The sequence below is a fragment of the Biomphalaria glabrata genome, chromosome 6, assembly GCF_947242115.1.
Source record: "Biomphalaria glabrata chromosome 6, xgBioGlab47.1, whole genome shotgun sequence".
Classification (NCBI taxonomy): domain Eukaryota; kingdom Metazoa; phylum Mollusca; class Gastropoda; family Planorbidae; genus Biomphalaria; species Biomphalaria glabrata.
Genome location: NC_074716.1, coordinates 12,101,899 through 12,129,274, shown reverse-complemented (window position 1 = coordinate 12,129,274; position 27,376 = coordinate 12,101,899). Strand labels below are relative to the sequence as shown.

Here is a 27,376-nt window from a genome sequence, read left to right as displayed (position 1 = left end):
AAGACCTGATAAGATAATATACAAATACATAAATTCAATATGTATTTATATATACGAAATATAGCCTGCTGGCTTACGTAGGCCGTTGTACTAAGTAGGCCTACTCACATAAATCATAATATATTATTAACACTATTTTATGTTTGACACATTTTAGCAGATGCATCTGTAAATCTATAGCTTTATAATTTACATATCTATAATTAAGATTATTATTTTTATTATTATCTCTATCTCTCTGTCTGTCTGTTTGTCTCTCTCTCTCTCTCTCTCTCTATCTATCTATCTATCTATCTATCTAGCCTATCTATATTGATTTCAGTGTCCCATGGCCTTCCTTGTGGTGGCCATCAGAACCGTTACTTTGGGACGTCGCTTCGGAAGGGGGGGGGGGGGGCTCTTGGCGAATGTCTTGTATTTTTTTCTTCCTTTTCAAGTATTGCGTTTCTGGTCGAGTTCTACCACTGGCTTCCTGTCTCTTTATTTTAATGTGAGAACCCATAACAGTTTACAGACGTGATTTTGCTGTCTTCTTGATAGTCATTAAGCTCCACAGCTTTCGGCGCCACCTTTAACAATCTTCAGGTACCCGGTACTCATGCTTTGAGTTGTCATGAATGTCATCGTAGGCATAGGATGATAGGTCCCAGTAACAGGCTTTGACGCAGACTCAGCGTTGTCTTTATCTGACTGGCTGATTGGGGTACTCCTGGCAAGTACATCTGTAACGAAACCTTTGGTCAGATTATAGGTTTCTTCTTTTATTTCTTTGTCTTTTCCTTTCAAGTTGACACTTATTGTTCGTCTTCCTCAATCAGAGCTTGCCTGAAACATGCCATTAGAGTTTCCTTGTTCTTTTCGATAAATCTCAATCCTCGCCATCAGAGTTCTTGTTCCGTTATTTCAACTCAAGCTCGTCAAGCAGTTTCACGGATGCCATAGGAGATCATACCTCTTCTCTGTTGAATCGCCAAAAATCCCACTTCTGACACCAATATTGTAACTTAAGAAAGGCGACTCTACAATGATGGTTGGTGTTTATTAAAAAGACAACGCAAACACAGAATTACAATCCACACTTAATACAGATCCTTCTAAGCTTATTTACTTGGGCGAAACTCCTTTTCTCTGCTTTAAAAATCATTATAAGTCTAGTCTGGAATAGTGCACAAACTAACCCAGAGCGCACCTTCTGCACTGTGTAAATGGCGGTGTGCAGAGCAGATTATAAGAATATTTTCAAATGACTAAAATCGTGGAAATATTAAAACTGTTAAAGGATTAAAACTGTTAGATTGATTAAAACAGAAAAATCAAGCCTCCTAAAATTGAAACTTTACAAAAATGATTGAAGCCGTTGAAATAATAGAAGCTGTTAAAACGATTAAAGCTTAATGATTATTATTCGCGTTACAGTGATTTAAACTATCAGCAACGATTTAAACCGTTACAATAATTGAAGCTGCTAGAATCTAGTGCTAAATCATTTGTTTTTTGTTTAGTTCTCAAGATCATCTACCATTCTACCCAATTGAGCGGACAATCTAGAATTTATGAAATAGGCCTACAGATAAACAGGCCCATATCCACTGACTCTACCAAGAATAGTTGAGGACCGGAAATGTTGCAGAAGAGTTAGCATTAGTGCCTCATCGACCTACTATGTTGTTAATGAATATTAAAATGCTTTGATAGATGTGTATACGAACGTTTATGAGTGTCACGCTCAGTACATTCCCTATTTTTTCAGCGCACCCCCTTCTAGATTGTCGTAGATCTATTGTCATATAAAGATCTATACTAGATCAGTGTTTCCCAGACCATCTATATTTATAATTCTGTTCTTCTCTCAACGGTTTAAACGAGAAGAAGAAGTAAAGGAAAGATCACTCTCTTATTTCTGCGGATAGTCCACGAGAAGACAAGAGGAGGGGGAAGAGAACACGTGGGTATTCACACGTCGCTACGGATGGCTGCGCGCTGGACTGTCAAACCCTGCCCGCTCCCATCCCCCTTCGTCTTGCGTGAGGTTTGGACTAGGAAGTAAACTATCTTCAACTCTGAAGGAACATCCGAAACGTGTAAAACATTTCACAAACATTTCACAAACACTAAATAGCAGGGCCGGCGTTTCGCGGGGCCAATTTTGGGTAGCGAAACGGACAATAATTGAAATTTAAGAGTTTGTATTAGAAAGTAAATTCGTCTGTGCATTTTATTCATTCTTTACTACGTACAGAATTACTTGACGAGCCTGGCGTGTAGCAAAGTCATACAGTAGGCTATATATCATAATAATTCTGCAATTTCGGGAGATTTCCAGGAGCTCCTGGTAAATCGCCAGAAGGGCGCGTTATAAAATGGTTTAAGTTAATAATTTATACACATTGAATTAGCGCGGGTCCTATGAAAGTGCGGATCCTTTACAGTGGGGGCCCACTGCGGTCGCATAGGTTGCAGTGGCCTAAGACCGGCCATGCCAAATAGCGGAGTATGCTACGACACCGGTCGACTAGTTTGCTTTAGCGGAACACTTCGCACATAATGAGTATTTAGCGGAACACTTTGCTTATTTTTTTAGAGATCAATTCACGTGTTGGCCTACAAGTTAATCGTTCCAGTAGTTCGTGGTTTAACACCTATTCAGGACTCGCGGAACACAGTTTGGGAAACATTGATATACGAGCGATCCTTGCTATATTTATATAAACAAAGGGTCAAAGTTCATATAATCTTTTCATTGAAGTTTAGAAAAACCCTAATTGGAAGTCACATGACTTCACCGGAAGAGGCGAGAAACAAGGAAGTGGCTTTGATAACAGTGAGCAATAATATTATTAACCGGTACAAAAGTATATGTTTGATCGAATTTTATTATGTTGGGATCTTATCATTGCGTCTCTAATTAAAATTCCTTATCTGCGAATTAGAAATTTTAGTTATTCTTCTAACAAGCCTTCAAAATGCCATAATAGTGATATTTAAACCATCTGATGATCTGAGAGGCTCTACTTAAGTCTACTTCAACTTGTTCTAGTTCTGTTATCATTTTTAATGTTTACAAAACAGACATCATGATATTTAGATCTAGATCTTTTTAACTTCCTCATCAAAGTTTTTAATTACTATAATTGTTACTAGATGTAGATCTCTTGTAGTAAGACAAGTTGTAAATTTGATTAAATTTAGCCACAAGGCTATCAACTATTCAGATAATTATAAATTTAAAATTATGATTAAAAACATTGTAAAGAATATGATGAATGGTCACTATGACCTATGATTCAATGGTGTCTGGGGAACTCAAGAATCTGTATTTCTAGTGTTTACAAATTTTGTTTGAAAATTTAAAATGAAGGTAAAACAAATAAAACTAAGCAATGTATTAATTTTAATTCTAGTCTGACTAAACAATGTGGAAAGCTACAGCTGGTAGAGATATCAAGACAAATGCTCCTCCATCTAGTAAGGGAGAGGATGATGATTGGGAAACAGATGCAGATTTTGTTGTATGTAATGCATCTATGTTTTTAAGATCTATTTTTAATATCAAAATTACTGCTAGATTTAGTAAAGATCAAACTGTTTATAATTATATGTAGAATGTATGTTTATATGTATTATTAGTTTGATTATATATATATATATATAGCAGTCCAGGTACTGGACTTAGTTGTCAGAGGCTATTTGAGATGCATGCCATTAGGACTGATTAGGAGTATTTTATAGACAATGGGAGCTTAACCCCATTGACACCCCTGGCCATGACAACCTTTGAAACCATAAATTTGTTTGTATTTATGTTTGTAACGTAAAAAATACAAATATTTTGTTATTTCTCTCTAGAATGATGTGACAGAAGAAGAACAGAGATGGGGTGCAAAAACAGTTGAAGGATCAGGTCGACAAGAGTCATTAAAGTAATTTAGTTCAATTAATATAATTAATATTAGTAATTATAATTTATTGTTATTTTCACTACCTAGATGTGATGAGCTTATGTATCTGATGCTCTAATGTCTGAAGTCTGCCAGGTATATTTGTTTCTATTAGCCTAATTAGGGGAAGAACAGAATTTCTCTTGAACAGTTAAATTCCTTAAGTAGAAATCTAAAAAGAGATTGAACACACAATATAACTTAATTTGGATAATAAACAGGAAGTTTGAGGCTTATTAACTGAAATACACATGATATTTATAAGCTTGTCTCCCCTTTTATGGGATTTTGAATAGAACAGCATATATTTAAAAAAAAAAAAAATATTTACTCCCTTTTGAAAAAAAAATATTTTTAAATTTTTCTGAGTTTCATATCATGACTTGGTTTTTATACTTTTAAAATGGAAGCAATAGTAATATAAAATTTGTGTTCAATATTGACACCCTCGTAAACCATAGGCCTCAGAATCAGATGACCTTTACATCATCTGCTCTGTAGACCACAAGGTCTGTAAGGGGAACTTTACTTTTACTTTACTGGCACTGTGTGTTGATAATTCACCATAATTCTATCTTAGTTTAAAAAAGCTGAGAGAGCAAGTGTCTGTAGATGATAAAGAAAATAAACAGAAAGAGTATGAAAAAGGTCCCAAAGCATCTGAGGGTTATGGCGGTAAATTTGGTGTACAGAAAGATCGTATGGACAAGGTGGGTTTAGTTCTCTATTTAGTGTTACAAAATTAGAAATCATGTGTATTTAATCTACATTAGAAAAACTCCTGTAATCCTAAGTTTAAACATAATTTAACATTTTGTTCATTTTGCCTTTAGTCGGCTGTAGGTCATGAATACCATGAAGATCTAGCGAAGCATGCTAGTCAAGTTGATGTCAAGAAAGGATTTGGTGGCAAGTTTGGCGTGCAGTCAGACAGAGTAGACAAGGTGATGGCTACACTATTTAATTAAAGATTTACTTATTAAATTATTCTGATAACCTTTTTTGTTTTTTTTACACATTTTTTTGTTACAAAAAAAAAAAGTTAACAAAGAAATATTTCAATTTTTGTGCAGTCTGCTGTGGGTTACGACTACCAGGGAAAAGTTGATAAACATGAGTCACAGAAAGGTCTGTAGTACTTATAATATCCATATTTTGTAGCTTAGATCAAAAGAAGTGAAATTATTCATTGTCACAAAGCTAAATGCCATAAAGCATTAGTCACGCAATTCTCAGTTTATGTTTCAGGGACATTAGCTGTATAATTTGTCAGCTTTAAAATAAAACTTAAATTTCACACTAAGATAAAATGTAGAACTTTTTTATTTTTTAAATTTTAGATTACAGCAAAGGTTTTGGTGGAAAATTTGGCGTACAGACTGACAGAGTTGATAAATCCGCTGTGGGCTATGAGCACAAAGAGAATGTACCCAAACACGAGTCTCAAACAGGTTTGTTTAACCTTAAGCTTTTTTTTTCTTCCATATATAAGCTTATACTATTATAAATCAACATTTTTTTCTATTGCTTTTATATTTTAACAAACAACTCAGCGTATACTTTTCAAGCCTATAAAGCACATCAGCACCTCTATCATAAAACTAGTAAATATTTCTTTATTTGTGTATTTATTACAATTTGAGTTATCTGACATTTCTTTTTTTTTTAATTTTGACCAGTGTATGTTTTTTTTTTGTTGTTGTTTTTTGGTTGAAAAAAATGGCAAGGTTATTCATTATTTTTATTTTTGGGAAGGATTTTTCATTTATCATGGTGCTTTTTTTCCTCCCTAGAATATAGACTTTAACTTGTTTAGTTAATCCTAATAAGGCTGTGATTCATCAGTAAAAAGATTTCTAATAATTTGCTTTATAACTATTAATCCTTATTTTTGTTTTTATGAAACACTTTGGAGTTTGTTTTTATTGGGTTTCTGGAAAATAGTTTTTTTTTTAGAATTAAAAAATTAACGTTTCAAACTACATGATTTTTGTGTCTACTAATGGGTGACTTGTGCAATTGTATAGTCTAGATTTGTTTAATGTGGTACCGAAAGGATGATAGTAGTCATCCATAATTCCAATTTGAGAAAAAGACTGTTAATATCTGTCTTCTAAAACCTAAATCCATTTTTCATGAGTAATTTTGTGTCTGAAAAATTTCATTTTTGAGTATCCAGAAAGAGTTGAGGCAATACCTTTAGGACTGTTGTCTTGGAAATTCTCTCCGGTGGCCAGGAATGGAAGGTTGACTTTTCTCCAGCTTCACTGCTGGAATGGAAGAGAGTCCTCTTCAATTTTAATCTCATTTAATCATTGGGTCGTGACTCCTTGAACCTTACTGGAATCCTCTTCTGAAGCGAGGCTAAACTAGTAAAGGCTTAATTATTCCTGGGAGCATTTCTGTTCTTACAATCTAGGACTTCTAACCAAAGGTAGCTGAAAATTCGTCCAGTTAGGAATGGACATCTTTACCACATGTACTCAGTATTACTAGACTACTCTTGTCTATCTACTTCCTCTTAATGGGATTTGTCAACGTCATCATTGTCTGAAAATGTACAGCTTTGAAAAAAGTCAATTACAAACATCATCAGTTATTTATTTTAATAGTAGACATTTCACTTGGGATCTAAATTGTACTAGTTTCTGATATTTGATCTTACAACAATAATATTTCTACGTTTTATAAAATGATAACAGCTAATTAAGCCAGCAGAACAAATCTTTTCATTGTGAGACTTATTTAAAAGATTCTTAGAATTCTGTTATCTCATGAGAACAGCAAGTCTGTTAAATGCAAATAGAGTTCTAACTAGGATGAACTCGTGAATTCTGTTTCTCTTTATCTCTGATGGTAAGCTTCTGGTCAAGGATCCCTCCTCTATGCTTTTTTTTGCATGCTACTCTATCCACAGATTATTCCAAAGGCTTTGGTGGCAAATTTGGTGTTCAGAAAGACAGAGTGGATAAATCAGCTGTGGGTTATGATTATGAAGGGAAGACAGAGAAGCACGCCTCCCAGAAAGGTGTGGTAGCTCCATGAGCTTATTGTGTGATCCTCTCCAGAATGTTGTGGAAATAATTTTGTTGTTGTTTTTTTTTTAAGCTTCTTGACCATTTTGGCTTTTGTATTTGCTTACACAAATAGATTTCATGCATGTTGTTTTATCATAGCTTCACTGACATCACTTAATTAATTTGTCATAGTTCATTTTTTTTTGTGAGGTTTTTTAATTATTAAATTAATATCTTTAACAGTAACTATCTACCTTAAGCAAACTTCATATTAACAAATAAAAATAATCTAATTTTTTTGTTAACTTATTTTTAAAGTAAACAAAAATTTTGTTTTGTTTAGAAAAGTGAGCATGCTTAATGTAATCACATTTTATTTTTAGCTGCAATCTAAAAGTAGAGAGACAAAAAAAAACTTACTTTTGTTTTGCTTTCTCTATATTTGACCATGCTTACATTTCACTTAGCCTTGGTTTGCTATTATTGGGTAAAGAATTTCATTTTTATCATACATCTATTTCGAAGGAGACTTTCTACAGAAGTTATGTAACTTGATAAGCCTTGATGCTATAAATGTTACTAACAATCTATTTGTAAACTAGGCGTTCACGATGGCACCTTGCTAAGTATTGCCTAAAGACCATTTTGTCAAATGTGTGACTTATAAAGACTTAGTTGGATGTATCTTGTGTCTAACCCCATTTCATTTGCTTAATCCCCTTATTATATGCCCTCCACCTCTCAGATTTCAGCAAGGGTTTCGGAGGCAAGTTTGGTGTTCAAACCGACAGACAGGATAAGTCTGCAGTGGGTTACGATTACCAGGAAAAGTTACAGCTGCATGAATCTCAAAAAGGTTTCACCAATTGATTCTGTAGATTCTACTCACACCCTTAAATTATTACTAACACAACAAAACTTGGGTGCTACATTTATATTATTTGACAGAGATTTTCCTGAATTATTTTTTTCTTTATAAAATAAAGTAGGATTTTCGACAAGAAAACGTTTAAAAAATTGATTTCCAAATCGGGTTGTTTTTGTTTTTTTTTTTTTTTGCTTGTTTTTGAAGGAATATCATTTAATTAAAGTTTGATGTTGAGCTCAAATATGTTTTAGGAGACAATTACTTTTTTTTTTTTTTTTTGTTAAGATTTTAAAAGCTGTGTTATCTATTTATCTATTCAGCTAAGAGATGATTTATTCAAAATTATTTTTTTCCACATCACATCTAATTGAACATAAAATGTGTACTTTCTCAGACTTGAAACATCACTTAGTTTAAGGTATTTTATGTTTTAATTTAAAGGTCTTTTGAAGAGTTAATATTTTTAAGCCTTTTTTTGTCATTCAAATCCAAATCTTTTTCTTCTCTAATTTTTATCAGTAGCACCCATGTGTATTTCTGTTATAGATTATTTTCTCCTGTACATGGTAGATGGACTTGATTACTTTGTGTTTGTTTAAATCACCACTGTATTTGTTTTTGCATTATGTCAGATTTTAGCCAAGGCTTTGGAGGCAAATTTGGTGTTCAGACTGACAGACAAGATAAATCTGCCATGGGCTATGATTATCAGGAGAAACTGCAGCTGCATGAATCTCAAAAAGGTTGTGGCTTAGTTAGAGCTAACTGTTCTTTGAGTGTAGTCTCTTGTGTGTCTGATAGCACTAATGCCTTATTTAGGAAAGGATTTTTTTTTTCATTGTATTTAAATTTAAAAAGATAAGCAAATATTTGTAAAAATTTCAAATGAAATCCTCTTAATGTATGTAGTTATCTTTTGTAATCAGATGATGTTTTTCTCAGCCAAGTGGTTTAAACGCTACCAGCAGTTCATTTTTTAAACAAAGAAAATATCCTACACCACACCGAGAACATTCCTTTAGAAGTCCTGAACAATGACCTGCAACGTCACAAGCTGTAGGTAGTTTAGACCAACAGCTCGTCGTACAGACCTGTGACGCCAGGTCTGTGTTCAGGCCTTCTATAGCCATAGGTCTTCTTGACCACACTGGTTGCTGAATTTGAAAATCTGTATACATCAAGCATACAATTTTTAAGTAGCTTTTAAATCCTTAATGTTGCTGTTCTAACAAATTTTTGAATTCAAAGATTATAATTAAGCTAATACTGTGTGAACTTTGACCTCAGATTTTAGCAAAGGTTTCGGGGGAAAGTTTGGGGTTCAGTCTGACCATATGGATAAATCAGCAGTGGGATACGAACATCAGGAAAAACTGGAAAAGCATGAGTCCCAAAAAGGTCTGTACTAACACAGCATGTTTGTTTTTATTGTGGTAGTTTGTTAAAATGAATAATGTTTGCATTGGGAGGAGTTGCATTGCTCTTGAATGTTCATTAACTAAGGTGAATCTTGGTCTTTCAAAAAACTGTTTAGTTCAATTAGTATTGTGAATTGTATCTATAACTTTTCTTCATTATTTTTACAAAGCTTATATCAACTCTGTCTGTCTGGTAAAAGGCTTGTGCATGATATTTCTCAGACACCCAAACTGGTATCAAGCTGAAAATTTGCACTATTATTTCTTTTACCTGACAACACAAGAATCAATTGTAAAAAATTAACCAATTAGTTAATTAGCTATTGGTAATAAACTATTTTGTTTGGTATCTGGAACAAGGCAAAGAAATTGTACTTGACTGAAGTAGTGTAATGAGCTGATTTAGTCCCCTTTATAGGTCGTCTGAGTCTTAGTGAAATGGTTATAATAGTACTCTATCATTTGGTAATTTATACTTGATGTTAGGTTTATGTTATCTACTGTAGTTGTCAACTCATGTTGTTATGCTTTTGCTGCTTAGATTATACAAAAGGTTTTGGAGGCAAGTTTGGAGTTCAGACAGACAGGCAAGATAAGGTAAAAACTTATTTCTTTCTCACAGTCCCTACTTAGTGAGACATATTTTCTTACATTCATTTACTACAGAATTCCCATATCGATGAAATTATTTAAAAAATCAACCAAAGCATTAGGGTTTATTAAAAGACATTTTTACAAACCAAACAAGAATATAAAACTAAAATGCTATTTAACTTTAGTTAGACCAATATTAGAATATGCATCCTCTGTTTGGGATCCCTCAACTGAAGAAAACATTAAGAAACTAGAACAAATAGAGCAGTGAGATTTATAACAAATGAATATTCCAATTTGATTAGAGTGACACCATTAGTAAAATCACTTAACTTAGACACTTCAGGACAGAAGAATAAAAAAAAGGAGCTATACTACATAAAACACTAAACCATAATTTTCAAATAGAAAAAAAAACGTATGAAATACTCAGAAAGATAGGGGCAAAAGATTCTTATTCCATATGCTAGAACGAATTTGTACAAGTGCTCCTTCTACCCTAGTGCCGTTAGAGAATGGAATGGGTTGCCTGAATCTGCAAGGAAAAACCAAAGACTTAGCAGAGTTTAAGTCATTGATTAACATGCATGACTAGATTGACCCATGAAATGCATTTTATGTAATTATCTTCTTTTTTGAAGTAATGTCTGTAATATATATGACAAGAAGACCAAAAATATAATGTCCATTTCTGGATTAAAGTATTTATCACAGTTGACAGAAGGGCAATTTTTGTGAGTGTGCCTTTTAATGTGCTGTTAATTTGAATTATTTTCCTTCTGCTAAATATTTATGAAGCAATATATCTCAGTTAGTGTTCTTTTATATTTATTTTGTGCATAATTTATTTATTTTTTTAATCTTAAAAACTAAAGTTCATCATTTTCTATGACCTTTGTAATTATTTTGAATAAACTGTTGATACATTTGGCAACTTATTTCTTTTTTACTGTTTTTTTTTTGTTTCATTTAGTCTGCTAGGGGTTTTGAAGATATGGAGGGAGTCAAGTCAGGCTATCAGAAACCTCAGGCAGATAAAAGTAAGTAGCCTTTTTTTTTTTTATTTTCTTCAAACTAGATTTGTCCTAATGCTTTGCATATAGGACATGATATAACAAGCCTAGAGTAAGTCCATCGATTAGTGACATTTGAACATAAAGTTTTGATATTTTCTAATATATGTAGAAATATAATGAATATATTATATACATGCTCACAGAAGGCTTTAAATTGTTCCCAATCAGGTTCAGAAGGTGCCAAGAATTTGAAAGCCAGATTTGAACAAATGGCCAAAGGTGGAGAAGAGGAGTCTAAAAAGAGAGCACAAGAAGAGAGAGAAAGAAGAGAGGCCAGAGAGAAGAAGGAAAGAGAAGAGCAGGAAAAACAGAGACAGGTATACATTGGGATTGTGTTCTTGTCAATGAACGTTGATTGGTGTAATACTGGGTTCTTGCTCCCGAAGTACTCTAGACATGTGACAAGACAAACAGTACAAACTGACTGGCTCAAGTCCGTTCAGCAGACAACATGAAGTTTATTTTACTATAATAATAATATGCTGCACTCCTTGTTAGTGCTACATTAAGTCAAGAAATAATAACAATCCTATCCGCATAACAGCGGTATCAAAAGTATCAATCATGTCTGTCAGTCACAAATCACGTCCGCATCTCAGCGGGTAACAATAAGAACAATTACTACTAGTGACACTGGAGCTTCAACTATAGATATCCATTGAAATACGAATAATACCTTAATATTCAATAAGCACATAATGAAATCAACTCTCAAATATAATTAATCAACAATCATTAGTCCATCAACTTTCATGCTATATACATATATATACACCAGTCCAGGAAGCAATGTCCAACCTTCCCGGACCGGGAGCAAAACCTTACTGACTTGACTGACTGAACTCAAAGTCAACTTTTCATTCTACTTCCTGTTTTCTACATCAGGAATTCCACGTGTCTTTTAAACTCTTAACATGACGTGAACTTTAGATCATGCAATGTCAACTAAGACTGTGACAGTTCTGAGAGGGAACTTTAACCACTGCATTGATAAATTTATAGTGTTTTATGCATGGTGACAGCTATTCCACATTCTGCTGTGAAAAGCTATTCTATTGATTATTCCATTCTCCCTTCAGTGCGGTATGTGCTCTTGACTATCATTCAGTGGTATTGGTAGTTCCAGGCTAGAACCCTGCCTGGTGTCATCCCACGTCATCTGCAGGAGCTTTGGTGAAGGAACATTTAAAACATGTAAAACATTTTACAAACAGTGCTGCATTTAATCTTGTTTTTTTTTTAACAATGAGAATAAACATTACTCCTTAAGGCCTTTAAAATTTAATGTGATTAATAGAAGTATTTAATTTGTGCTAGTGAAAATAATCATTTTTATTTGCTTGTATGTATTGGGTACTGGTTAAGCGCTCGGCTTCTGAACTGAAAGATCTCATATTCTGGTGAAGACTGGGATTCTGAATTTCAGGATTTTTAGGAGACTCCCTGAGTGCACCCAATTCTAATGTGTACCTGACATACATTGGGAAAAAAATGTGGTTGGTTGTTGTGCTGGCCACAGGACACCCTTGTTAACCATCAGCCATAAAAACAGATGTCCATCTCTCCAATAAATTGCAAGGTCTACTTTTATTTTATTTTTACCTTTACTTTTTTTTTTGTCTGTGACAGGCGCGACTGGATAAAGAAAGGTGGGAAGAGGAACAGAGAAAGAAAGCCGAACCTGAAGCTGAGCCTGAGCAGGACACATCCCAACAGGATACATACTACCAACCTGAATGCCCGGAAGACACATACAATCAGGCAGACTCAGAACCACCTGTATATCATGAAGAGCCCAAGCCCTCCAGAGTCCAGCCAGAGCCAGAATATGAGCCTGACGTGTACAATAATCCCACTGATGATGATTACTATCAAGCGGAAGAGCCACAAGAAGCCCCAGCAGAGCCATCTCATCAGCAATCAGAGGGTCTTACTGCCATTGCTTTATATGACTATGCAGCTAGTAAGTCCATCTCTTTTTCAATGGTTTTTTTTTTCTATGTTTTAAACTGATGTACAAAATATTGGAGATTTTCATGTTAAAGATTATCTGCTCTGTGACACTTTGATTTTTTATTTGAATCTGCCTTATGTGATTTATCAATACTTCCATGTTCTGTAAACAAAAAAGCTTGCTATTTATAGATGTACCTCAATAAATAGTTAAAATTACTCTTTCCATTTGAGCGAGCACAGTTTTCAAATAAGAATTTTCCATTTGTCCATTGATGTAAATGAGGAGATTAAGAGAATTTTTTTTTTCTGAAATAACAAAAGATTTTTTCTCTAAGTTTTGTTTCTTCATTAATAGACTGCCACAGCAACCTCCTTGGTTGTCTCACAAATTTAAATGTGTGATTTTGATTTTTTTAAAATATGTTGTTGATCAATGCTGTGTAACTCCAATTGTCTTGTTTTATTTGTTTAGCTGACGAGGATGAGCTGACCTTTGACCCTGATGAAATCATTACAGATATTGAAATGGTGAGACATTTGTATCTGAGTAAACTGAAATGTAGCTTAATTTCAACTTCAATATAAATGTAGGGGGCTCATTGCAAAACTAAACTGTGACATCATTCAGATATTGATGTTCAAGGAGATGTGTGTTCCAAATATTTTTAGATATAGAAATGAATAAAAATCCCAATGGATCTTTAACATTAACATTAGCATCTATTTTTAATGCACATGCATTTTATGCATTTCCATTTCCACAATTTTTACTGACTGTTTAAGATTTTTTAAAAATGTTTACCTCATTTGCATGGACGTTTTGAAAAGAAGAATAGTATGCTATCTAATTACTGGACATGTGCAACTTTTGATAAATTATTAGTGGTGTTTTTTTTAGATAGTTTTGAAGAATAGTTTTCACTAGTTAAAATTTAGCTCTTTAATTATTTTTTTATCTCAACAAAACAAAATACTACTAAATATTGGGACACTACAAATAAACATTATACAAATTGTTCCATCACTGTCATATGTCAGCTTTGCTATAGAATTTTTCTCCAATTACATGCCATATATTCTCAATTATAAGCTGTGTCTAAATCTAAGTCTCACCATATTATGAGAGGGTACAGGACCCTCCAAAAATGTATGCATTTTTCTAAGCCACAGCCTTCTATTGCATGCTGTTAAGTTGTGAAGGGAAATGATGATTCCACTCCAAGAGAGAAATAGGACATGATAGCACGAGTAAATTCTTTTGTTATCCACACAATACCCTAATGAAAAATAGCTAAAGCTAGACATGTTTTCTGCATCATGGATTAAAGACATGGAAATGGAAAAGTGAAGAAAAAATGAATTCCACACTGCACAATTCAACCAGCAGGAATATTGCTGGTTGAAATTGAAGGCAAAAGGAAATAGCAACAGCAACATTGGATGTTCAGGAGTCCTGCATCTGGAGGTTGTAGAAACACAAAGGAGATTGATTCTAATTTTCTTTTCAATATCAGTTCAACTGATCTACATTATTTTAAGCATTGTCAAGCATCGAATAAACAGTACTAGGCATTTAAAGAAAGATGTTTTATTAAGGACAGTGGATGTGTCAGGTCGATTTAGTAACATTTTTGGTTTCAAGCTTCAAATGTAAGCCTTGGTCCAAACGTAAGCAGCACTGAATTTCTGGTCTTCGAAATTGCATAAGGGTAGGGCTTATATTTGAGAATGTATGTTATGCTTGGTTTTATTATTATGGGTAGGAGGGTAGTCATCACAGGGAAAAGGCAATCTGTTGTTGATTGCACTCAAAAAGCAAACTTTGCTTCAATTATTTTATTATTTGTTATAAACACTTATCATCATGAAAAATCTATATCCATACCCAATTTAAGCATGTAAAAGGGACGGAAAGATTTGTATGAAATGGGAGCTGTTGTTTTTTTTTCTTATGAAATATATTTTTGAATTTTTTAGAAATTTGAACAAGTATCCAGGGTTAAACTGGGTTAGCTTTTAACATAAGCTGATTAACAGAGATAATGTTGTTGTTGTTTTTTTACATTATACTTTAAGAAAGATAGTGTGGCAGTACTAAATACTGGTATTAATCAAGCTGAGATATAGACATTTGTTACTTTGACTAACTCTTTGTTTTCTCTTTGACAGGTGGATGAAGGCTGGTGGAGAGGTAAATGTCGTGGTGTCTCTGGTCTATTCCCTGCCAATTACGTTGAGCTCAGACAGAAGTAGTACGCCTTTCCTCTATATTACTCTTTTATCTCCTTATGACAGCTATTTAAACTCAGTCTGTTTCATTTGGTTTGGCTAGACGATTTCTTTGCAATAGAAGTCATTGTACACTTTACTGAATCATTTTAGTTCAAATTGTCAGATTGATAGAATTAGTTTATACAAGTGTCCTTAAGACTTATCAAAGTAAACTTAGTCTATAGATGACATAATTATAAACTCATTAAAAACAGTTGAAATACTGTTGTTGTAATTTATATCATGGACATTTTTAAATGCATTTTTGTTTTGTTTTATCATTAACATATGTATATTTTTTTTTATCTTGTCAAAGAAAAGCCGATTGAATGAGGTTTGTAATTCACAATTTCAATCTCGTATTTATTCTTCATTAATTGAAATAACAATGGTATGATTAAAGCATCAGGATACTGGGATCTTGTGATAAGCTGGGTTTACATAACCTTTTTGATTGATGTCACGCAATATTGATGTTCAAGATGTGTTGGCGTGAACACAGTATTAACTTATGAATCCTTCGTGCTTGGCTATGGCAAACCTTTGCACCGGATGTAATTTTAAATTTTCTTTATGGATATAATACAAAAAAAAAGAAGGCATTATAGTAAAGTTTATCTATTAGCTGCTTTAGTTTTTATGTAAACATTAAAAAAATGTATTTTCCTACACTACTAGGTAGCAGTAGTCCGAAATTTTATAGCTCCACTTCTAGGAGATGGTCATTTTTTTGATACTCAAACTTGTTGCTTCTTTACGCATTAAAAAAACATCATGGCGACACATACCAGGTATGCTAACCTATCATCATCACCCTATGCGGCATTAATAGTTGGCATAGTTGTGTTTATTTTTTTCCTGTTAGTTTTTTTTACATTAGAGAACAATTTGTGTTTCGACTGGTGCACAAATTTAATTGGTTTTTATCCCAACTAATGATGTTGAATTCATTTGTTATGAAATTATTTTATTGCACCTACGAAAGTCTGACTTTATTATCATGACCAATATGTGATGCAAAGTAGTGAATTTTATTAATTAGTTTTGTCATTAAAAACATTGGAAATATGTTAATGTCTTAGTGAGCTGTGTCTTATATATATTTTTTTTTTGTAACAACAAATTCATCAGGTGACTAACTTCATCATGTGCCTGATTCATGTTGCACCAATAGGCTCAGCCCCCTTGGAAAATAAAGTAAACTGTTATTTTGTTTGAAACCGTTTTGTTTTGTTTTCAGACAAAAGTTTGCAAGTTTTTGTTTTTCTGATTTGATTCAGCTTTTTTATTTATTATCCTTTTGGCTTAGAACTTTCTTCAATCACTATTTTTTTAATCTGATTTCAACATATCTCAAGACAGCATTCCACAAAAATGTGTCATCTTTTGATACATTCAAACTGGTTATCAAATGTTACATATTAAAACTTGCCCTCCCCAAAGATACAACTGTACTTGATTATTTTCAAAAGACTTTAGTTCCATAAAGAAAATAGACATTGATAAATTATCAATACATACATAATGAAAGAGACAATGAGAACTTATAATAGCATTAAGACCTATAATGGAAAGGAAAATCATGTTGAGTAAGCTCTGGCAATTCAGACCCTATGCTGTTTTCCTACATTCTTATGTATTGATATTTATGAGATGGTAGGAATGTTTTTAACTTTAGCCAGGTATCCACCGTTTAAAAACAATTACTCATCTAATTATAAAAATGTATCGTAGCTGTTAATATTTAAATTAGCACAAGACATCTTAGATCTAATTCCTAGCAATAGCTAGAAAACCTGCATTTTGGTTGGATTTGTTTTTTTAGAGAGCTCATTTTATTTTCAGATAACATCTCACTGCTCGATTGATTCTACATCAAAATTAAGATTAAAATTATTTTCCTTTTGCCTGCTATAACTTGAAGATCATGTTTCAAAGGTGTAAAATAGCTGCTGAAAACATTTCATGCTTCAATAACGTAACCAATGTACTCTTTGTTTTATTTTGAGATGTTTCTTTGCAATGAATGCTACAAGATTGAAGTGTGCTAGGTTTATCAGGAAGAAAATGGTATGAAGTTGAAGTTAAAACTATATTGTTTTTTTTCTATTGATTTGTTGTTTTATTTCAGTATGTACAATTGTGCATGAAGATTGTAAACTCAATTGTTGTTTTTATAAACTTGTTAAACTTCTCTAATATATTGAAACTGTAAACTTGCTATACAAATAAAATGATGGAATTCAAAATGTGTATGAAAGTTTCTTATGGCATATAAAAAAATGGTAATAAAAACAAAGAACATGCTAAGAGTTTTGGTTTTATTTACTATTGAAAGTAGTCAGATCATTCTATAAAAAAAAATATATGGTAAAGTAAATTTTTTAAAGGCATACAAGTATTTTCTATTTAAACATAATGTATCAATGCCAAAATAAATACCAAACAAATACTGGTAGGCCCATTTCAGCACTTTTGTAAAGTTTGCACCTTGCAAAATTATGAAATAAAATTAGATTTCAAAAAGATATACTGCAAAGATTGTTTAGTAGCCACTAAAATTGGTTAAAATTAAGGATTTATGGGCTGCAAGTGGGAAGGGGATGTTTAGATATCATTTGAAAGTAGATATTTACAGGTTAATCAAAGGCCAAACTAGAATGAATTTGTTGGGAATTCAGTACATTGCCCAAATGATATATCTGTAATAAATTTAATTTAAATCTGAATTAACTATGTAATAGAGAACACAGAAATAAATATGTTTTTACATGGCTGATGTAGCTGTAATATGGGTGCACACCTGCTACTAAAGCATTTTTGTAGAATGCTGTGTCTGCCTAGTATCTTGTCTCGCAAAACTCTGGCAGCCATCTCTTTGACTGGGAAATGTTGCTTTAACAATACTCCTCTGCCAGTATAAAATTTATGTTTTTAAGACATCATCAAAATATGGTAATGGAAGCCTCTAGTCAGTTCCCAGAATGCATCAAAACAAGCTTTACTTTGATCTATGTAACTTACAACTGCTGCATGGTTTACATGACTTTCTAAAATAAGGTAATATTTAATTACATTAGTTACACAAACAAAATATTGAATCTATCAGAAATGGATTTTAACTGTTCACATTATGTAGCTCATTTGGACTGATTAAATCAGGGGAATAAAAACAACAAACTAAAAGCTTATAAGGTAAGCAGCTTCATTCTTAATTTAGCATAAAACATGGCAGTAATTCACAAAAATTTATGACTTGTTAATTTTAACTATGGAGAATTGTTTACTTGAAAACACATCAACACTAATACAAAACCAATGTAATGACATAAAGAGCTACTTGTATCTATGATATACTAAAATATATTGGCAGATCTTGAGAGCTACTTGTATCTATAATAGACTGAAGGATATTGGCAGATCTTGAGAGCTACTTGTATCTATAGTGGACTAAAAGATATTGGCAGATCTTGATAGCTACTTGTATCTATAATAGACTAAAAGATATTGGCAGATCTTGATAGCTACTTGTATCTATAGTAGACTAAAAGATATTGGCAGATCTTGATAGCTACTTGTATCTACAATAGACTAAAAGATATTGGCAGATCTTGAGAGCTACTTGTATCTATAATAGACTAAAAGATATAGGCAGATCTTGATAACTACTTGTATCTATAGTAGACTAAAAGATATTGGCAGATCTTGATAGCTACTTGTATCTATAATAGACTAAAAGATATTGGCAGATCTTGAGAGCTACTTGTATCTATAATAGACTAAAAGATATTGGCAGATCTTGATAGCTACTTGTATCTATAATAGACTAAAAGATATTGGCAGATCTTGAGAGCTACTTGTATCTATAATAGACTAAAAGATATTGGCAGATCTTGATAGCTACTTGTATCTATAATAGACTAAAAGATATTGGCAGATCTTGAGAGCTACTTGTATCTATAATAGACTAAAAGATATTGGCAGATCTTGAGAGCTACTTGTATCTATAATAGACTAAAAGATATTGGCAGATCTTGAGAGCTACTTGGATCTATAGCAGACTAAAACGTTTGTGTTTATGCTGCACCATTAAACTGGGTGACCATGCCTTGATAAATACTTGTCAAGTGTGACACATCATTCACAATTAAACATCTCAGACAATGGATCTCTGTTTTCTCATTCATACTTGTCACTTGCATCAGATACCTAGAGACACCTGTGTTGTGACAGACATGCATCGTCTCTTTGATCAGTTGTCCATCGAGCTTGCCCAAGTAGCAGCCAAGAATCAAACGAGTCATCTCCCTAAGCAGGAGTCCATGACTGACAACCAGGATGTTGGGCACATCCAGGTCAGTGCCGACATCATCAGTGTCCAGCCGAACTGACTCAGTGATTGACAAATGTGGGGTCTGGTGTGATGTGTTGGCAAGATCTGTGTCTGAAGATTGAATGGAATCCTTGCCGCCTAAACCCAACAAACTTGTAAGGCTGGTCAAGCTAGGGATATCAGCCAAGTGCGGGGCAGATATAAGTGATGTCAGACTGTCAGTGGAGTGAACACTCGCATGTGAAATCATGCTTGCATTAGGAACTACAATTGTTGATGAGGATTGAAAATAACTTAAATCTGGCAGAGAAAAAAAACAACATATTTGACTTTCATATATCAATCTGAGTACTAAAAATATTTTGTTTTTTGTTTTGGCCCCCAAAAATATTGTAGGATTCAAAATCACCTCAACACAAGGTGTACACAAGAGTACAAAATGTGTATAAAGATTTTATTTTCCTGATACAACTCTGCAGTACAGATCCTCTAAAGGTGGAAATTCCATAAAGAGAAAACTGTTCAATTAAAAAAGTAACAAAAAAGTCATTATCAGAATTCCCAGGTTAATTGCATTTGTAAAGGATCATCTTATTATCTGGCCCTTGACTTTTGTTGTAGGGATGCTGTGACAGTTCAATTAACCAAATCCCTTCACTTCTCTCCGGTAGAAGCTGTTCTTAGCAGGATATCAAGAGAGAGGCTGGACTATTTTGATCAAGCCTTTTTGTTGGCGAGGTAAAAAAACAACATATATAAAAAATAGGGGCATGCAAGGTCTCATTCAAGATAAGCCTTTCAGAATGGCTGAAGAAAAGTCTACAGTGGCACCCCAGAATGAATGCAAGATTAATTGAGTATTAAATGCCAATAGTGGCACAGATACAAACAATTCTTACCATTATTACTCACTGTGAGAAAATCTTCTGTGTTTGATATAGGAGCCAAGGTGGCCATGTCAGTGTGACTTGTACTCATAATCTTAAAAAGATCCGCCAAGAAACTTTTAGCTCTGCTTATAACCTGTAACAAACAAACAAATTATAGATGCATCCATTTGTGATATATATGTTAGAATTATTTGACCAGTAAAGTAAGAATTTTTTTTCTTTTATAGAAAGCCTAGGCATATGTGTGGAGGGTGTTCTATAAAATCATTCTTGTTCAGGACTAGCATGAAACATCAGTTGAAAGAATGTATGAAGAACAGATATTCCAAGGAATAACATTTCTACCACCAGTCTTCTGGACAGCTTTGTTTTTTAAAATTACAAATGTCTTTTGTATTATTTTGTTTATTTTAAAGTGATGGGTAAATCATTCATACAATTTCTGTCCTATATTCTATTGAGTGAAAATGGAAGAAGAGAATGCATTGTATCAGGATATTCTATCATGGTTATACAAAGCACTTTTTGTTTGCGAGCCAATGCTGATGAAAATTGTCTTTCTTTTAACAAATCCATCAAAGAAACTGAGGTAAATGATGAGACCGAAACTTCTAGGACTATCAAGAACTTGATGACTTTAATAACTGCTAAAACATTTCAATAGAAGGATAAAAATAGCAAAAAATAGGTCACTTTATAAAGCCATGTTTTCTAACAACTTTTTAAAATATCAAAATATCTGAAGGCTTTGCAAAGCTACGAACCATGACCACCCCAATATCCACACCATGGCCTCACATGATATCAGCCAACTCTAAGGCTTTATGACAACAATGAAGTGGGTAATGTCCCATAGGTGTGTTACTGGCAACACCACCTACCGAGCAGCCTGTGTGTTTCCATCATGCTTTTTTTGAACAATCCAAAGGATAGAAATGGAAAAATGAACAAGTACCAAAAAGCCAGCTGAGTCTGGGAGAACCAGAGGCCCTCTGACATCGCTTCCCACGGTGAAGGTTGTAAAATGTTTTGTTTGTTTTACATGTTTCGGATGTTCCTTCAGAGTTGAAGATAGTTTACTTCCTAGTCCAAACCTCCCACAGGGGATGGGAGCGGGCAGGATTTGAACCCTCAACCATCGATAAATCCGAACGACAGTCCAGCGCGCAAACCGCACATCCAGGTTGCCCAGGCCTGAACAAGCTATTAAAGTGCAGTACTACATGGGTCACTTTACCATTGGTTCATATTTTTCATGATTCAGGGCAAACTTCAACTCATAGTGCCCATGCTGCCATGTCTCATATTCATATTCTTTTTGACTGCCCCAGACTAGCTTATCAAAAGATCTGTATGGTGACATATATGCATTATGCACAACAGCAGGGTTTTGTCCAAGGTATTTGCAACAGAGGATTAGAGCCACATAGGCTCTGACTCAAAATGAATTTTGAGGATGAACATCACAATATTTTATGCATTATCTATACCTTTTATAAAACAAAGAGTGATAGGCCCTATCATCTTAACCAAGTGCATAAAAGAAGGGAGAGTGGTGGCATCACAATTTAAACTCTGGATCACAAAATTTATCTCAGAAACTTAAAACAAACGACCAGCAGTGTTTAAAGTGAATATTTTATTTGAATAAACTATTTTGTTAACAATTAAGATGCTTACGCTATCCATGGATTCAGCCCCATTGCTTGAAAATGTTTCAAATGACATGCCTGATTTGCTGATTGTAGCTTTAAGATCATGAAGAGTTTTACCTTCCAAAACTCCAAAACTCTGAAAGAAATTATTTTTAAAAAACTTAAACATAAACAAGTTTTAATTTTTAAAAAAATAAGTTGGCAAATATTTAACGCTTTTGATGAGAAGAAAAAATGTTACAATCAGTGTAGAATTGTCTTCTTAGATGCTTTTTCTTCCCAAGAATTAAAGTTTTAAAATTTCAGGTAACATCCTTCTTTTTCATTCCATCCTCACCATATCTTATCATAGCAAGTTGAAAGCTATTGATGATTTATGAACCAACTTACTATTCAAGCAAAGGAAGATTTAAAAAAAAATCATTTGAACAAAAAAAAAAACTTATTATCATTATTATTATCATTATTATTTATTATTATGAGACTTAGTAGCAAACAAGTGAAGTATCTCCCAACTTGTTTAGTTGTATTCTAGTTGACATTACCTTCTTGTCATCTCAAACAGCTGGTATACAGGTATAGGATATATACATTTAATGTATACACAATTTTATGGTAATATTTATTCATGTAAAATCAAAACATGGATGAAATAAGATAAGGCCAGAGAGAGGTTGAATTTTCATTTGATCTTTTCACTTTAAAGATGCTTAGACTAAGACCAAGACTGCTTTATTGATCCTTATGGAAATTTGTTGTGCTTACAAGGACTCATATAAAAACAACACAACAGAAACATTCAAATAAATAGAACAGTGAAGAGCTGTTGGCTGTTTTTGATATATCCTATAGAAATAGATTCAAGCTGTTCTAAACAGTAACATAGAAATATACAGAGGACATAATCTTTTTTTTAAAGGCCTATTTGTAAATAAAAAGCTGAAGCTTATTAGGTTTGGTATTTTTGTACTCAATACTTCAAGAAAACAAAATAAAAAGCAATTATTTTTACTTGCATTGTAATGTTGATGGTTGGTCCAATTTTACTTATCCCCTTTAACATGAGCAGAATAGAGTTAACAATACAGCATCTTAATGTAAAATGTTGGATTCTCTAATAGCAATAAAAATAGTTTCAAGTATTAAAAAAAATGGAATATTTAACACTGCATAACTAACCCTTTCTCGTAATCTGCTGTCTAATACAAGTTGACATGAAGATGCAGCATTTGCTGCTGCGATCGCTGTAGCCGTTTCTGCAGCTCTGGCAAGATCACTAGAGAACATATGTGTGAATCTTATATCTCTGAGTCGCAGCCCAACTAATTTAGCTTGTTGTTTCCCTAGATCTGATAAATTAGTGTCTGTTTGACCTTTGAAGAAAATATATGTAAAAAATTTGCAATGGTCACATCTTTTAATTGTATTATTTATAAAGCAAGTATAGTTTCTCTTTGAAATTAAAATGATAATTGCAGTTTTTTTATTTCAGTACTCAAAAATTAATGGTGTTATTGTTGTCCGATGGTCACAAGTTCGAACTCCGCCATCCTCCAAAAGCTTTGAGCTAGAAAATAATGATCTTCATTCTGAAGGAATATCCAAAACATGAAAACTAAAGCAAACAAATGGCCAACTGCATTTACACTAATCCTAATTTTTTTTATTTTTTTTTATATTAAGTTATGGCATAACAAACTCCTCTCAAAAAGCACACTCTGCTTAGATTGGTCCTGAAGGATGTTCCTAGATATGTGTTATAATGTATTCCTCTCTCACCATTGGATATCTGTTGTAATAAAATAGAAGTTAATAAAAACTTGTTCACTTTTTTTCTCCTAACCTTGCAATATCCTGTCCCTGTTGGCCAACGTTTCACCGCTGTAAAGAAACAGAGTTAATAATGAGTACATTATGGCTTTTTTATAATTAGGTTGATTTTAAGATGTTATTTAAAAAAGAGACACTGATGGTTTAAAAAATTAGGACTCTTCATTAATAGCACTGATGAGCTGTGCCAATGATAATCAGCTACAGGTCAACCAAATATCAGTCCAGTAGCTAAAGATACAATAGTAGTAGGCCTATTACTAATATCTCATGAGTCCTGGCGAGTGCGGCGTTACTCTCAGCATGTAACTTGGAATACATTTGTTTCATTACATTGCAATGTTTAACTTTTTATTTCTTTATTTATTTTTATTTTCCGCAAGTGAGAGTGATTGTTCTTTGTTTTAGTCGGAAATTGGATGTGGGGTCAAGGACGTTTCTTCTTTTTTTTTTTAATTACAACATTGTGTTAGTGGTTCCACTTTTTTAGTTTATATCATGGGACCCAAAATATTTAAATAATAAAAAAAAAATTGTGCATTTTTTCATCTTTTACTAAATTTAAGGAGATAAATAGTGTTAAGGTTTGTAATTTCACAATATTTATGGATTAAATCTCTCAGTATATCGATTTTTTAATAAATTTTTAAAATATTTTATTGTTTTTTCCGCACTCAGTTTAAAGGTATTAAAAGAAATAGGCTGCCTGGTCGTGCAGTGTGTGTGCTGGAATGTCATTTAGACTTGTCGATGGTTCCAGGTTCATAACATTCCCGCTGTCATCTCCTGTCATCCTATGGGAGGTTTGGACAAGGAAGTAAATTATCTTCAATTCTGAAGGAACAGCAGAGACATATGGAAAACATTTTACAAACAAACAAACATTTTCTTAGTTAATTTATAACAGTAATCTATATATATATAACTCTCCTCTTCCCTCAAGAGTTTGGACGAGAAGAAGTAAAGGAAAGATCACTCTCTTATTTCTGGGGATAGTCACCCCACAAAAAAAACAAGAGAGGGGGGGGAGAACAAGTGAGTATTCACATGTCGATACGGATGGCTACGCACTGGACTGTCAAACCCTGCCCGCTCCCATCCCCCTTCGTCCTGCGGGAGGTTAGGACTAGGAAACATGTAAAACATTTTACAAGCAAACATTTTACAAATACTGAATAATAGCGGACTTAACCATTGTGGGGCCCTATGCGAAATGGATTTCGCGGGGCCAAGCTTGGGTAGGGTAGTGGACAACAAGTGAAATTTAAGAGTTTGTTTTAGAAAATAAATTTGTTTATGTATTTTATTCATTCTTTACTACGTACAGAATTACTTTACGAGCCTTGCGTGTAGCAAAGTCATACAGTATATATCATAATAATTCTGTTTCCGACATAGATCACATTCAATAGCATAAATTACCAAATGTTTCAATCTATCTTTGAGAATTGTAGACCTCAAGTAATTCTTCATTAGTTTGAGGCGCGAGAAGCTTCTTTTACCAGATTACACAATTACGGCTTATGCATAATGCTGGTTTTATTTATCGCGCGTTGGATTGGTGTTTTCCATATTGAGTGACACCCCAAAATGACAACTTTTGTCTATATATTTCCAGATATTTTAAGGACTTTTTCGTATATTTTGCAATTTCAGGAGATTTCCAGGAGCTCCTTATAAATCGACAGGAGGGCACGGAAACTCTGTTTTAAGTTATAAAATGGTTTCATTTAATAGTTTATACACCTTGAATTAGCGCGGGTCCTATGAAAGTGCGGATCCTTTGAAAGTGGGGGCCCACTGCGGTCGCATAGGTTGCAGTGGCCTAAGACCGGCCATGCAAAATAGTGGCGCATGCTATGCCGCCGGTCGACTAGTAATAAATATTTGATTAAATATTAGTAATAGTAATTTTTTTTAAATACATTAAATAGGATTAAAATAAACAGATGTAGATCTATTAGAATGAACCTCTATAAATTATAAAATAACAAGGTGGGATGCAGTAAGTGGCATAAGGATAATGTCAGATGCCTGGCACAGCAAGGCCCTTTGGCTTTGGTGCCCCTCCCAACCCAATAGTGTATTTAGTCTTTTTCAAACTTTTACTAGTGGCACATCCTTAGCTATAATAGTCTTTAGAATCTAGATCTAGCTTTACAGTTATAGACTAAAAAATAATAGAGTATAAATACTATAATAGACTATTAATTATTAAGTATTAAGGTCTCTATTATTATATATATCTACTCTAGACTAACTAACTAACTATATAGATTCTGAGTAGATCTAAACTAAAATCTAAAAAATAATTTAATTTTAATAATTACTGGCGGACTAAAGTAATAATAAATGTATTATTCATGTTGGATATGGAGAGTGACATATTTATTTAGATATATAATCTATATCGTATGGTCATGGATGTGGTAGATCTAGACAAGACTTCTCTAGACTCTAGACTCAGTCTAGATTAGATTAGATTAAAGTGAAAGTCCAATGAGTCAATGACCCAAACAGTACAGTTGAATCAATCAATGAATCATGGCCATGGACCAATGTCATTCATGATTCAGCTGCAATGTCCAAGGCTACCAGCCTTCAACTTTAATCTAGATCTAGAATCTAGTCTAGTCTAGAGCTCATGGTGTTAGATTATAGATCTAGATCTAGATCATAATATAGATCTAGATCTAGGGCTAGTCTTTCAGCTTGGGTCAGTTGGTGGATCCTGGAAACACCGAAAAAAGAAAACGAAAATAGAAATTTACTTTAAAAAAAAAAAGAATATCACTAAATCACTGAACTATATAATCTGTCTTCGCAAAGTGTATAGGTCGTGAAATACTGCACCTCTCGGACTCGAAGACAAGCTTCTTACAAACTCTATACTATAACTCTACCTGCCCGCCGGAGTGTTTTATGTAGCCCGCGGACACCTACAGAAATCAGGTGTGCTCACGGTTTATAGCTGCCTACATAAAAAAAATGCAAATATATTAAAGTAAATAATTGTAAATATACAGAAATTACTGAAACTTCTGATTCTTATCACATGATGAAAGGCTTAAAGAAACATTAATTGTCTCTATATGTCATTCTAAAAAGTTTTAAATAAACGAAGATTGCTCTTATTGGCAATATTTTGTCACATTCAGTAACAAGACACAAATTCAAAACACTATTTATTCAATGCTATGAAGAACTGTGTTGAAAGTGTTGAGTAGGCTTGGAACAAGATGGCAAGTGTGACAGCTGATGGAGCCCGTGCTTTGACTGAAAAAACATTTTTTAAAATAAAATAATGAACAATATCTAACCATAAACTATAAACGGGAAAGTTTGCACAAAGCTGCATTGAATATCAAACATATTAATGATCAGTAGTGTCAGTGATCAAATTTATCATAGCTATAGGGGTCTTGACCACAGGCAGTTCCGAGAAGTAATTAAAGATTTCGAAACAAAACATGTTCAGCACCACAGTAGTATCAACTGCCTTAGCATGTGCAAGATATTAAGAAGATATG

The 27,376-nt window shown here is 33.4% G+C and overlaps 2 protein-coding genes across 7 annotated transcripts; one reads left to right on the top strand and one right to left on the bottom strand.

Annotated features, from left to right (window-relative positions):
• The first annotated feature begins 2,745 nt into the window (after nt 1–2,745).
• Nucleotides 2,746–17,448, top strand: LOC106076713 (src substrate cortactin-like). Of its 5 annotated transcripts, none has more exons than XM_013237525.2 (17): nt 2,746–2,821; nt 3,402–3,509; nt 3,847–3,920; nt 4,519–4,648; nt 4,772–4,882; nt 5,012–5,066; nt 5,279–5,389; nt 6,856–6,966; nt 7,701–7,811; nt 8,456–8,566; nt 9,111–9,221; nt 9,783–9,838; nt 10,809–10,875; nt 11,080–11,228; nt 12,541–12,874; nt 13,340–13,395; nt 15,037–17,448. In XM_013237525.2, the coding sequence occupies exons 2-17, from the start codon at nt 3,414–3,416 to the stop codon at nt 15,118–15,120; spliced, it is 1,767 nt and encodes a 588-aa protein (XP_013092979.1). In that variant the 5' UTR covers nt 2,746–2,821; nt 3,402–3,413; the 3' UTR covers nt 15,121–17,448. The 5 variants fall into 5 exon arrangements, with proteins under 5 accessions (XP_013092979.1, XP_013092978.1, XP_013092981.1 ...); XM_013237524.2 differs by having other exon boundaries at nt 2,763–2,844; XM_013237527.2 differs by lacking the exon at nt 6,856–6,966 and having other exon boundaries at nt 2,763–2,844.
• LOC106076714 (fructose-2,6-bisphosphatase TIGAR B-like) lies at nt 17,446–26,602 on the bottom strand. Of its 2 annotated transcripts, none has more exons than XM_013237533.2 (6): nt 26,177–26,602; nt 23,860–23,897; nt 23,196–23,389; nt 22,042–22,152; nt 20,371–20,494; nt 17,446–19,771 (listed from the first exon to the last, which is right to left on the bottom strand). In XM_013237533.2, the coding sequence occupies exons 1-6, from the start codon at nt 26,230–26,232 to the stop codon at nt 19,215–19,217; spliced, it is 1,080 nt and encodes a 359-aa protein (XP_013092987.2). In that variant the 5' UTR covers nt 26,233–26,602; the 3' UTR covers nt 17,446–19,214. The 2 variants fall into 2 exon arrangements, with proteins under 2 accessions (XP_013092987.2, XP_055887439.1); XM_056031464.1 differs by lacking the exon at nt 26,177–26,602 and adding an exon at nt 25,593–26,058.
• Between the last annotated feature and the right edge of the window lie 774 nt (nt 26,603–27,376).

Excerpts from the sequence above, each read along its gene's own strand:
- LOC106076713 (XM_013237525.2), top strand. The coding sequence starts at position 3,414 with ATGTGGAAAGCTACAGCTGGTAGAGATATCAAGACAAATGCTCCTCCA. Across the intron at positions 5,390-6,855 it reads CAAACACGAGTCTCAAACAG|ATTATTCCAAAGGCTTTGGT; the intron begins GTTTGTTTAACC and ends CTCTATCCACAG. Across the intron at positions 12,875-13,339 it reads TTTATATGACTATGCAGCTA|CTGACGAGGATGAGCTGACC; the intron begins GTAAGTCCATCT and ends TTATTTGTTTAG.
- LOC106076714 (XM_056031464.1), bottom strand. The coding sequence starts at position 25,702 with ATGCGCCACTATTTTGCATGGCCGGTCTTAGGCCACTGCAACCTATGC. Across the intron at positions 23,390-23,859 it reads CAGGGACAGGATATTGCAAG|GTCAAACAGACACTAATTTA; the intron begins GTTAGGAGAAAA and ends TTTTCTTCAAAG. Across the intron at positions 22,153-23,195 it reads ACAGCAGATTACGAGAAAGG|AGTTTTGGAGTTTTGGAAGG; the intron begins GTTAGTTATGCA and ends AATTTCTTTCAG.